This window comes from Cuculus canorus, chromosome 3, assembly GCF_017976375.1.
Source record: "Cuculus canorus isolate bCucCan1 chromosome 3, bCucCan1.pri, whole genome shotgun sequence".
NCBI classification, from domain to species: Eukaryota; Metazoa; Chordata; class Aves; order Cuculiformes; family Cuculidae; genus Cuculus; species Cuculus canorus.
The window spans coordinates 88,043,793-88,056,801 of record NC_071403.1 but is presented as its reverse complement, the minus strand read 5'-3'; the positions used below and the strand labels follow the sequence as shown (position 1 = coordinate 88,056,801).

Below are 13,009 nucleotides of genomic sequence, written 5' to 3'. Positions count from 1 at the left end.
AGCACTTGCTTTCCATTCTCTCCAGGCCTGAGGTAGCCAGCACTGCAAGGGTACAGTGCCACTGACCTAAGGGCCAATGGAGTCCCCACCCCCAGGAAGAAGGTGAGAAATAGTAATAGAAGATGGGACAGACAGCAAGGCTCACCAGGAACCTGTTGCCAACTGACCCAACCTTTTTATTTCTTTAATCATTCATTTCCCCTCACTTGCTCCTTTGAAAGATAACTTGGGCCCCTCCCTTTTCCTGCCTTTGATCCCTCCCACAAAGTTGGGTGGTTTTTTTGGGTTTTCTTTGCATTAATCCTGCAGCTTAGCACCGTGTTCAGGAAATCTCCACCGTCCCCAACCCATTTAAGTCCTCTACAACGGAGGGAGAGCCCAGACGATGCCTTCCAGCTTCACTTGCTCCCCCATGCTGGACACAGTTCTGTTCTCACCATTGGTGTAGCACAAGCAGGGCATGGCCCAGCCTCAGATCTTGCTCATACCTTCCCCGAGAACACAAGCAGCAAAGGCAAGCACAGCCCTCCAAGCCTGCTCTGTCTGACTAAAGAAAAGAGATTAATCACCAAAGCATTAGATTGTTTAAATAACAGTATTTAATCTGTACAGTTTGAGAGAAGATACTGTAAAATGCAACATTCCTACCTCATCTTCAGCATAATTCACCTGGAGCTGAGCCCTCATCTCCCGAGGGCAAGTAACCAATACTCCCCAGTAGTTCTTTATGGTACAAAAGTCACAGTGCAATCACTTTAGTCCTAGACAGGTATTTCCCTCACTCAAGAGAGGGGAGACTGATGAAGCTCAAATGTTGATGGAAATCATTACCATTTAGGAATGCAAAAAAACCCAGCTATCACACAGTCATTTCCAGCTGAAACTACAGCAGTTAATTAGCTGCCTTTACACTCCATGCATCTGAAAATGCCATATTCAATACTGATTTAGCCAAGAGTGAAAATAGAGCCTGTAACAAGATTTCAGAATGATACAGTTGTTGGAGGGCACAAGCTGACAAGCGACTTCACAAATCAAGAAGCGTGCTTTAGAGTACCAGCAAGTTTTCCTATAAGGGGAGGAGACATGAGCTAGACAGATCTCATCTTTCAGAGATGAGCATGAAAGGAACATCAGCTTCAATAGAAAGCTAGGAAATACAATAGACAATTTGTTCATATAATTGTCAGGATAAGTTTTTGACATAGTTTATGTAGTAGAATACATAGTTGAACATCTTTTAAAAATAAGCACAAATTTAATTTCATATATACACAACTGATTTTAATCATGTACTGAAAATAAATTACAGGAAATAATTTTAAAATGCAACAGAAGACAAGTTTCACAACAAACGTTCCCACTGATTTTCCCAAGGGGGTGAGAGATTGCAGTGTTCAAGGCAGGTAAATTTCACAAGTATATCAAAAAACTTCAAACTGTTGATGCATTCACACATTTATGAGAGCCACAAACATTCCTTTACAGGGACTGCACTTAACTACCACAGAACCAGGTTTTGCCATGTACTACAAAACTTTGATACAAAATTGTATTTATATATTTATATTTCATATACATGCCCTATCTGTGATTTCTTAGAAAATAAAAACTAAACACACTGTACAGACAATCCTAACTCATTGCTTAGTAGCTGTAGGCAACATTTTGGATGGAATTTCTCCCCCAGTAGAATTAATGGCAATATTATATACACAAAGGCTAAACTGCAGAAAAAGAGAGCTCCGTTCCCATATGCACCTCCCTCAGGACCATGTCTGCAAGTCCAAGGCAAGATGCCACATGCTCTGACCCACTGCCTCCCTCACATAGTAATTTAAGGTCAGCAGTAGATTTATTTTTCGAGTGGCCAGTGAGGGGCTTTGTATGCCCTCACAGGTCAGCCCTGCTGGCAGCGGCAGGAGGAAACAATACATGCATTTGTGTAACACTGGTACAAAAGGCAATAAAGCAAGATAACTATTGTAATGTGGTGGCTCCAATGACTTCACCGACAAGGAATCATTCAATACACAGAACCTCTGGTTAAAGCAGGCGAAGGGAGAAGGGACAGCACAGAGCAGAGTACATTTGGCAAGAGCACACCTCACATGGGTCTAATCATCACACTTCCTGAACTGACCTCCTGCAGAAGACAATTGCTCAGAGGCTGCACCAGTTCAGACATCAGGGGAAGATCCCTCCCCACACCCCAAACGCACCTCTGCACAGTTCACCAAGACGGGACATCAGAGCCTCCCACCCTAGTCCCCTCCATGGTACCAGCTCATCTCAGAAGCAGAGCACTGACAAACTACTTCTTCCCAGATGATGGCAGCAGTCTGTGAAGCCAACCACACTAAACTACTTCTACAGTTGATTGTAAACTTTGGTTTATTTTTATTATTTTTATTATTGAGTTCTCATGGTACAGCAAGCACATCTAGGATGAGAGGGCAGAGTTCAAGAGGAGATGAACTGTCAGTCTGTCTTTAGTCTGGCATGGTGAGACACCTGCTCGGTCAGGCCTGCTTTGATAGAGTTTTTTACAGACTGCCTCATATGATCCTCCATCAAATTATCACTCATGGGCTTCAACACCTGTGGAATGAGAAATGTGCAAAAGAAACAGAAAAATGAGGTAACCAAGGAAAATAAAATATAAAAACATATAAAGAGATGAGACTTGAAATAATGAAAGAAGCTTAGAATGCTGAAGTCTGACAAACTGGCATGAACTGAAAGAGAAATGAGTTCTGCTGCTACAGTAATGAGGTTAAATCAGTTGCATGCTATGGACACAAGTGATATCCCTCCTATACAGTGGTATTTCACCAAATTCAAACCACGCTACAGTTCCTAGAAGATAGATGTGCAATTCCATACCCTCTATGCAGCATCAGTCTGGTATGGTTACAGCATTTATGCAGACCGGCCCAGACGGTCCAGCTTATTGTCCTATATGTGTAAGTGTGAACACTTCAGATACAGAAAGAAAGTTAAAAATACTGGCTAGTTTTTCTTCTTGTTATTGTTGGATGAGAGTCGCTGTCGCGGCACTGATGTAAGAGCACGGCGAATTGTTCGGCGTCTAAGGACTTCAAAGAGTTTGGAAAACACCTAAAACATGAATTCAGCTGTTAGGAAAAGTGGCTCTTGGAGGTCAGCAGAAAAAGTCAAATCAAGTTTAGAAAAAATAAACTGATTGCCAGTAACTTCTCACCTTCCTGGGATTCCTCTGAGGCAAGGAGGGAAAAGAAAGGCAGAGATTAAGAAAAATCAATAGCAAGAATACAGTATATAATCAGAGTGACTCAGATGGGACCCGTAGGTACCTTGTGTATTATCGGTGATGTGCAATTGTCACACCAGCAAGCTCTTTAGAGACTGGTTCCTCTCACTCACAAGGCAAGCCAGCATAAGCTAAAATCTCCCTCTTCCAGGAATGGTCAAGTAAAGCCTTATGTGCTCCAAGTATCCTCCAGTAGCAGTGGAAGATCCACACCTCAAACTGAGCACTTCCACTTTTCTTGCAGTGCTCTTCAGCCCCAACCTCCAAAAGCAAGAGGCTACAATAGTGTAGGAGAACCTCAATTGTAATTGCTAGTTAGGGGGGCAACTCAAAATTTAGTTACCCTAGTGCTCATTTTCCTATTAGAAATCTGCTTTTTCCACTCCAGTGTGACTCACGACCTTACCTGGTTGCTCGGATAGGTCTGGCGTACCACTGCCTATGGGGAGCCTTGAACACAGGGATTTTTCTTATGTAGAAGAGAGTCTCCATTTAGAAGGCTCCAGTTAGTTATTTGCCCATGCCATGTTAATATCCCAGGTAAGTTCAGTGAATCCCTCATGTACAGTAACAACAGTACCAAAGCATCTCCCTTTTGCTAGCACCAGACAGTTATTTGGAATGCCCCAAATACTACTTGCAAAAAGTTGGTCAGAAATTCTTTACATTGGCTTTAGCGACATAGCTGTCTCAACTGGATTCAGGCAGCAATATCTCCATGCAGAAAGCTTTCTCCTCCAGCTTTGAAACTCTTACACTCATGTCATCTTTTCTTTCAGGAATTTGTCTGTCAAAATTCCTTGCAACAGCAGTTGCACCAACTCAAGTTGTCACAGAAAAAACAAGTCTTCCTGAAGGATGAAACCTGATGTACATCCTCTTGTAGCAGCTGGCTGCTGCAACTCAGCCAGCTCTGAAATATAATCAGCCCTCAGTGCCACACCATCAGGTGATGTGAGAGAGGACAGCAGTGTTTTACCTTCCCCATTTCTTGCACCACCCGAGATATTTTATCCACCACATACACAGGGCAAGTTTATACCTTTAAAGGATAAAGGTACCTTTATCATATTAAAGGTATGTGCCTTTAAAAGCAGAATCCCTTCCTCTGCAAAAGTAACAAGATTTTAAAGAGTCCCTCCACTCTTTACCATCCATGCACTTGGTAAGGCCTTTCAAGGACACGTTTTGATAATACTGTAAGCTTGTTTAACATTCTTCACACGTGGCTTCTCTAACTGGACAGCAGTCACTTCTGAGCTGATTTTCCCTTTTGCAGCACTAGCATTCTCCATTAGGTCTAGACCAGCTTTTCACTTACAGCACTGAACAGGAACTGTTTGATATGCCTGCTCAAGAAAGGAAGATTTTTGCATTTAAAACAGATACCAACCTGTTCCCATATAGCTTCGGCGATCTGATCAATGGCTGTTCCAACTTCTCTGAATTCCCCAGAGTACTTAACGTATGCCCAAGTACAAAATGATATAAGAGCCATCCCCAGCACGAGATTACACAGGGTAGCTATGGAGTTCATACCAAGGAACCCAGTCAGTCCTGAGGTTATATACATGGCAAACATGACCGCAAATAGAGTGGCAGGGGTACGAGCAGCATAAAAGATGTTTTTGCCATCGTTGTGCTTCACAAAGTTTGCATAGATCTCATCAATTTCCACTTCAAGCTGTTCCTGGTAGCGACGACAGAACTCCTCCCCTCCCATCTTCTTCACAGAGCAGAATTGCCTGACAGCTGACTCTCTGAAATCCTGGTGCTTCCGCTCCAGGTCCGATGGGGCAATGTAAGGCTTATCTCCTCCACAAACCTGTTAGAGCAATCAGACATGAATTCATCACACCCCAAGCATCTTCTGCTGTACAGATGGACAGAAAGCAAACCTGCTCCTTGCTGGCCCCCTCTCAAGCCAGCAGACTGGCTCCTATAGCTTCCTTGGCTCTGTGAGCTATAAAGTCCTGTTTTGACTGAAGCGACCAAAGATATATTGCATTACAGCACAGCAGAGGTCTTATCTATCTGATCACATATAGAGCTACAGCACAGGACTGAGTGCATACTTTCAACTGCTCCCTTCGGTCAAGTCCAGAAGGACAAGACATCAGCCACACATACATTCTGGTTATGAAAATGTGAAATAAAGAAATACCAGGTGGTAGAGAAAGCTTGGCTTGAGGAAGGTTGAGAAGAACTCTGAAGGCCACAAGCTCTCCTCAACTTTTAACTCCTGATCACCCATCTCATCAAGAGGGTCAGTATAGAACTTGGACAAATAGGTCAGGTTTTGCCCCCTCAAGTCTATTGCTGTTTATTGCTGCCACTAGTAGGCTCTGTGGAGCTTACCAGGTGATATCAATTAAGAAGAATGAAGTGCTCACATCTTCAGTCTGTTCTTTCCTAGACTGTCCTCTAGGCTTGATTGTAATCAACTTCAGAGTTCATTTCTGCTGAAAGGACAAGGCCATGAACTCTGACGATACCTGTCACATGGACACCCACCACATTCTTCTCCCTGAATCAGCATATGTATGAAAATGGTTAGACTCCAAGGACTTCTAATCTAAGACTGATTTCTGACCTCTTAAGGACTTTGATTAGAGATTACCCAGGCCAGGGACATGTGGCAGATCACCTCAACTCCTCCAGACTCTCACAGTTGGACTATGTCTAAAGACTGACATATGACGTCAAACAGCCACCTTCCCTCTCCTGCACAACGTAGTCTTATTGCAGTGCTTGTCATCTCCTGTCTTCAGTGCTGCAACAACTTTAGTATTCACCTGCTGCTATCCCTTCAGCAAGATACAAAAGATCATCTTCTCAGACTACAGCCTCGCATGCCTTACTGCCTCACAAGATGCATAGCTTCACCGGTTAGCTTCAAGACAAACCTCACTGTTGAGATCCTGACACAACCAGACACACACTCTGCCTCTTACTCAAGTTTAATAAATATGGAAAAAGCAGAAAGGGTCTTAAGTCCTTCACAGCTGGCAAAACTCCCTGGAAAAAGGCTACTGCTCTCATCCTCCAAAACAGTCTTTTCACATTGACCAGAGAACATTAAACACTAGGAGCTGCTGATGCATAAAGACCACCACACAACTAAGTGTTGCTGTTTACTTGTACTCTCCGTGCCTGCACCTGTTGTTCCTTACAGTTAAGGTCATTAGGGGACAGCATTTCGGTTATGCACACTCAGCAAAGGAGGGCTTTGGTTCATGAGAACTCCGAACCTACACTAAGAACTATATTTACATAATCTAGTCTTAAATCCAAAGAGTTTCCACTTCTGTTCCTTTGTAGCAATTTCAAAGCTGTGTCACGTTAAGAACATCTGAGACATCTGGATAAAAACTATCCCAGACATTTGTGTGTATCTCTACAAAGAGATAAAAATATACAGTACGGGGGAATATTACTATTGAAAAAACAGTCTGTTTAAGAGAACATCTCTTCCTGTTTATTCTTTGGCTCCAAGTAAGGAAACTTACAACTACAGTATCTCAACAGCCATTAAAGATTCAAGGTAGGAAGGCACGCTTGGCATTTATAAATAACAATCCTTTTACTATTTCAAGAGGTTGTGTATAACACTACACTGAAGTATGATGTCCATCCAGACATTCAAACTGCAGTGGTATAAGTCACTAACTTCAACAGAAGAAGCAAGTAGGAACTTACACAGCTTTTTCATACAAGTTTATTCTTGTATTTCAAGGTTGGGTTTTTTTTAAACTTTGTGCAGTAATTTTAATCCTTGCATTTTAGAGCTAATGAATGACCACAATCCAGAAGCATGAGTCTAGAACTACTAGAACTCTTGTGGTGCAATACCCTTGCATGACACTGGCCCACTAAGTGTCTCCTCACCTGTTTGCCTGTTTCATTATACAGGACTTTAAGATGCCAGTCAAGAGCAGCGAGGGAACTAACAGGCAGTATCTTACAAACACACCCATTCCCATACCTCCTCAGCCATTTCCATCTCAATGAGTCCTAGCTTCACTGTGTCAGACACCTAATTCAGAGCAATGTGCAGAACACACATAAGTACTGGCCTTAAGCAACTCTTCTCCATTAACATGCTCACACACAACATTAGGTACAACATTAAAAATGAAGGCCTATATTTGTATGTAGGCAGTTAAACAGTTGTCATCATACCTGCTCCATGCCTTTGCTGTACAAGTCTTTTGCTCCTGCAACAGCAGCAAGATTGTTCGCCTCGGCTGTTGCCTAGAAAACAAGTGAGCACCACGTATCATCACAGCGTTACCGTTAGTTACACATGTAGTTTCACTACTCAACATCCCCCCCCAAACCTGCAAAACTTCAGACTGCCAGGACAATGCCCCACAAAAAAACCCAAGTGGAGGTTAGCAATATACATTAAAACAGTTTACTGACTAGGAAAATGTTTTCTTCAGCTTTCTAGTACAGCTGCAGACAAACTCCCATGCATTTGTACAGGCTTTTCATCACAAGCAATCTCTTCTGAATGCTTTACTGTTGATAAACAAATAAGGATCACTAAATTATTAAATGTTAATTCTAATACATCACTACCTGCGAGTAAAGAAGCAAGCTGGTATTATTTCTGCATTGTATCCGTACAGTTTTGGTGTCAGGACTCGTAAGAACTTAAGTCTATTTTCAACCTATGTCATGTCAGGGACAGTTACTCTAATACTGCAAGATGTCATCTTCTGTGTCTCTCAGCCAAATTTACGGCATGCTACATAGAAGAAATGATAGCAGCCTTTGTTTCATTGTGATGAGTTTTCTGAACTCCCTCCAAAGTTTAAAGAATTCTTTCCTTGAAGGATGAGAAAACACAACAGTTGAGTCTTAATGAAGTGACGAGAAATTTAAAGCCTTATAAACACAAAATAGTTAAAACTGACCCTAAAGCCCATGTTTGATGAAAGCTTTTCATCCCAAACAATTCAAGGGTTTACCACACAGCTTTATACAATCAGTTTGTGTTCAGATTGCTTTAAAGCTGATTACATCTTCTTTGGATCAACCCAGAAAAGAAACCTCAATACAGTTATCCAATCTAAGAAACCCACATAGAACGCTCAACACTGCAAGACAATGGCAACAGCTGCATTACTATAAGCCTTCTCCATTTTATCTGCTGGATCTGATGCTAAAAGCTCTCCGAATACAGTCTGACAAAACAGCAAGTTACAAGAAACACATGCTCAGAAACAGAAACAGCTAAGAATATCCAACCAACAAAATATACCCCTGCTCCATCTGATAGATGGAACTGAGGGAAGACACAAATGCGTATCCAGGCTACACAGTTCACATGGCCTTCAAAGTACACACTTACTTCCAGAACTACAACTCTAGGGGGAAGCTTCAGACTCACAAAGGTCATGATCTTCATTGCAAAGAACTTTAAGTTCTATCAGGTTATTTGAAAGAAAGAAAGAAAATACCTGCAGCATAGATTTCGGATGAGGTAGCTCCTCTCCTTGATAGATTTTAATATAAGCCTAAATGGGAGAAAGAAACACATTTATGATTGAGGAGAAGAAGAATGATATTAAGACAGAGCTGAGATTATTTCTTTGTCATAATGCTAAATATTCTATATGCAAGTTTCTCCATACAGTCTGGCATTCTCACGATTATTCCTAGTGCTTTAATCCCTTTGTTTTCCTGTGCCTTTGAGACTGGGGCTTAGCAGGATAGCAGAACACCTTGAGGAGACATGGCCACTACCTCAACAAGTGACAGGCTTGCCAGCTAGTTTCTGCTCTCTCAAATATGTGAGGAAAGTCTTGCTGGGCACAGCATTTTTACTCAAAACAAAAGCTTGACAGTAACTATTTCACATAGCCTTTCTGGTAAGGGTTCTGTCCAAACACACCTCAGTCCGAGAGAACCAGTACTTACGTTTCCCCATTTGTCTTGCCCCCTGGAAGTGTGCAAGAAAAAAAGCAGATCAAAGCAGTGAGGCAGAGAGCCAAGCTGCCAAACACTTCTGTCTGCAGGCCAGGCAGGCGGCCTACCGATCTGCTCCCCACCCTACCAATCCTCAGCTGTCTTTTCTTTCACCAGGGTTGCAGAAGGCTGGAAGAGAACACGTTCTTCATGTCTTCTTCTCCAGCTCACAAGGTAGCCTGTGGCACAGCTCTGAGACAGATCAGTGGAGATGGCACAGCAGGCAGCTGTGGCCATTTCAGTGCATCGGGCAAGCTGTATAAGTTACACCAACAAGGCCACTCTCGGCTGTGCAGTTTTCTTCGTGCTATTATATCTCTACCACCTATCTTGTCTACAAGACTCTGCCCCAAGGATTCTTCCTTGCAAAGGAGGAGGTAACAGGGTTATCAGGGTCCTTATATACCCAATGCTCTAGGTTGTAGGGCAACCTATAAAAATGTATAGTTATACAGGACTCTTCCCTCGGCACTCTCCTTACTTCTGTAGCTATTTCATCCAAGTAAAAGCCCTCCAGTTTCCCTCTCAGACTTCACAATCTCAGTATTTGACACACAATCCCAAGGGAGCAGTCCTCTTTAGTTACGTAACAATAGTGTTTCCACAGCACCCTGCATGACTGCTCTCACACTGGATACGGAATTTCAATCAGGCAGCTTTGCAACAGAGGAGGTTTTACACCCTGTTTTTAGGGTACAGTCCTTTCTAAAGAGCTGTGAATGTGCACTCCCTACAGTGTACAGGATCAAGTGTTACTAGAAAAGAAAGTAGAACAAAATGCAGCATACAACCATGTAAATAGAGACTGAACATATGAGGTTCAGAGTGTGATTTTATGCTTGTCAGAGCAGCCATGACTTCTGCACTCATATCATGTCCTTCCTCTATTAAAAAAAAAACAACTTCATTTCACAAGTGTTGAGCTCTGGTCTCAGATACTCCCTTGCGTAGTTTTTTCTTAACATCGGCCCAATTCTGTTCTACCTCTAATATGCATGCTCAACAAAATTCATGTCTTTCGGAATGAGTGCCACTTTCTCCTACCAAGCCAACTGTCTAAGTCATTCCAATTCAAAAACAGGTTACACACACCAGACCAATTCCTGGTGAGATAGGGATTATGTTATCACATTTCTGCTGGTGTCACCATGATACCAAAACAGCTCAAAGGTCTAACAGCTGCAAGTACCACACAGAAATGTTTCAGAGCATACAGTGGTGCTCCACATGCAAGTGTTTAGAAAGCATCTTCCTTGCACGTTAAAAATCCAGAGGAGAAATTTTCACTGCATACCTAGCAGTTTAAGAGCTATTTTTCTATGTGCACAATCTATGTGAGACCCTCTTTTTTTTTCTTTTTCTTTTTTTTTTTTAAAAAAAAGCAACATATCCAGACAAACTAAGATTTCAAAGCAGGAAGAAAACCCTCAACTACAGTATTTCAGCCTATTCAGAAAGCAAAACCAACACAGTTTTGCCAACAGTAGCTTGCTAAGGGCTATACTATTAGGAAGTTGTGTGCCAGTTCTGGAAAGTCAGAATAATGAAATGAAAATAGAAGTAAGCCGATCAGCAAGTGCCAGCCTAGATATCTTGTCTTCTCTGGGAACAACATGCCCTAAAATTAGAATAATTTCTTTTAAGCCATTAACAGAAATAATTAGTATGAGTTTGCTTACCTTGAAGTATTCTACAAGATCTCTACAGGTCACCTTTGATCCACTAATCTCTTTTTCTACCAAGTTTTCAGGGGCAAGCAGTAACGGCACCAAATTCTGCAGTTCGTTCTTAAAATCCTCATCTATATCTAGTAAAATTCAATTAATTTCAGGAAAAACAGTGGTTAGGTTTGGTTTTTTTCCAATCTTACATTTCCCAAAGGAACACCGATAACTCATGACATTTCAAAATCCATAGTATCCTAACTCTTGACTTATCTTGTAAGATATTTATAGGCTTAAATACACAGTACAGTTTTAGTAGATTCTACCTACTCTTTAATCTTAAATTCAGACTAAGAGAACAGGGTTCTGCAGTCCTTATAATAATTAAAGTGTATTTCCCCAATTAAACCAAAATTTTACATATTAATCCCACAGGTCTATGCCCTCAGCACAAAAGTGGTTGGCATCCCAGTATTACAAACCCACTTTAGCCTTTGCCATTCTGATAAATTCCTTCTGTCAGGGGACAAGCAGCAACTGGAAGAATCCTGACCGGCTCTCATTCTGCAGTAGCAGGAGTCTACAGCTTTTATTTTAAAGTTATTCTAGTTCTGGCCTTCGATTTAACAAGTTCTTAGAGAAAAGCTTTTCATTTTTAAGAAAGAATAGTCTTTAACTTCAGGAATTCTCCCTTCTGGAATCCTTATTTATCTTTAGAATCCCTACTTTAAGCATATTTCAAGTTATCAACAATGAACAGCTATACAAAGATATCCATTTCCTTTGCCTGCGTAACTCCTCTACCTCTAAATCACTGAAAGGAAACATACAATGCACATTTCTAGATTTCATAATTTCACCTTATAGCCCTACATTTTTCTAATGAAGCATTATAATAGCCAACCATTTCAGAGTTTAACTTCCATCATAAAATAAACTCCACAATCTAAATCAAGAAGCACACAATGGAATGCTTCCTACCATTCAATCTTCCATCAAAATTTGGATTTGTTGCAACTTTAAGACCAGGGTGGGGCAACAGGAAACAGCCAAGATTACTGAAACAGGAGTGAATATGCTTCCTTACGTTCTGTAGCTCTTCATGTTGGTTTTGCTTTACCTGGAAAAAGAAAAGGACAGCAAGAACTGCTAACAGTGTTGCAGTATCACAACTAAGACTAAATATCAGCCTTAAAGTGTAAGGAGAACAAAAGTGTGTTTAAGCTTTCAGTACTGAACTAAAAAATGTCAAGTTCTAAATTCCAGAACTCCACACACACATGAGAACATCATAAATGTCTTTTACGAGCACAAAAAGTTACCTTATCATGCATCATTACCTTGATGGTATGTTGTCACTTAAGTTAGAATACCACACTGGGATGACTGGAGATAACTTACCTGCAATCTTTTCTCTAGGAACTTTTTTCCTCCTTCCAAGCCATAAGCATGTTCATAAGGATAACTCCAATCTCTAATTAAGAACATTAGTGTCTGGAACAGGAAGAACAGCACTGAATGACAGCCTAAGGTCAAAAACTCTACTTAAAATTATCGTGTTTGACAAAGAAACTTCTAAACTTGGCTGCTCTAAATGAAGTAGCTTTGTAGTTTTGTAGTGTGTTTACTTGTTTAGAACCCACATAATAAACAAATGCAACTTTCTCCTTATCTGTAAGGAGTACGCACATGCCTCAGGGATAGCTTCCCTGTTCCATGGGTTTGCCTTTTGCTGTTCCACAGTGACCACACTGTCCTCTCTCCTATTATCTGAAGACACAAAACAAACCTTGCCATTACTTTTATATAGGACAAGGCACTTCACTTGCCTGGGCCAATCACTAGAATGTTGCAGACTCACACCTACAGGCTGAATATTCTAGAGAAACACGAATCTTAAAACCCACCACAAACGGCAGTCAACTAGCACCCTTGTAGGGGTAAACTTCAAGATGGAAGAGATCTCAGTCTTTGTCTCCACTAAATGCAAGTAGCCTCAAACCCTTCTTGCTGGGCCAGAGATTCTAGCATTTTTGAGATTTTTAACACTGAAACCAGTAATGCTTCAAGTAAACGA

The 13,009-nt window shown here is 41.3% G+C and overlaps 1 protein-coding gene across 4 annotated transcripts in view; it reads right to left on the bottom strand.

Moving 5' to 3' along the window:
• Window positions 1-593: 593 nt before the first annotated feature.
• The window catches only part of ATL2 (atlastin GTPase 2), a 39,139-nt gene continuing 26,723 nt past the window's right edge, over window positions 594-13,009 (bottom strand). For 2 of the 4 annotated variants that reach the window (XM_054062581.1, XM_054062584.1), the window contains exons 7-14: window positions 12,334-12,426; window positions 11,914-12,052; window positions 10,948-11,075; window positions 8,761-8,817; window positions 7,475-7,546; window positions 4,686-5,117; window positions 3,224-3,238; window positions 594-3,120 (exon numbers count right to left, since the gene is read on the bottom strand). In XM_054062581.1, the coding sequence (XP_053918556.1) occupies window positions 3,013-3,120; window positions 3,224-3,238; window positions 4,686-5,117; window positions 7,475-7,546; window positions 8,761-8,817; window positions 10,948-11,075; window positions 11,914-12,052; window positions 12,334-12,426 (1,044 nt within the window). In that variant the 3' untranslated portion in view covers window positions 594-3,012. The remainder of the gene's footprint in view (window positions 3,121-3,223; window positions 3,239-4,685; window positions 5,118-7,474; window positions 7,547-8,760; window positions 8,818-10,947; window positions 11,076-11,913; window positions 12,053-12,333; window positions 12,427-13,009) is intronic. The other 2 variants (XM_054062583.1, XM_009556544.2) reach the window with 2 other exon arrangements.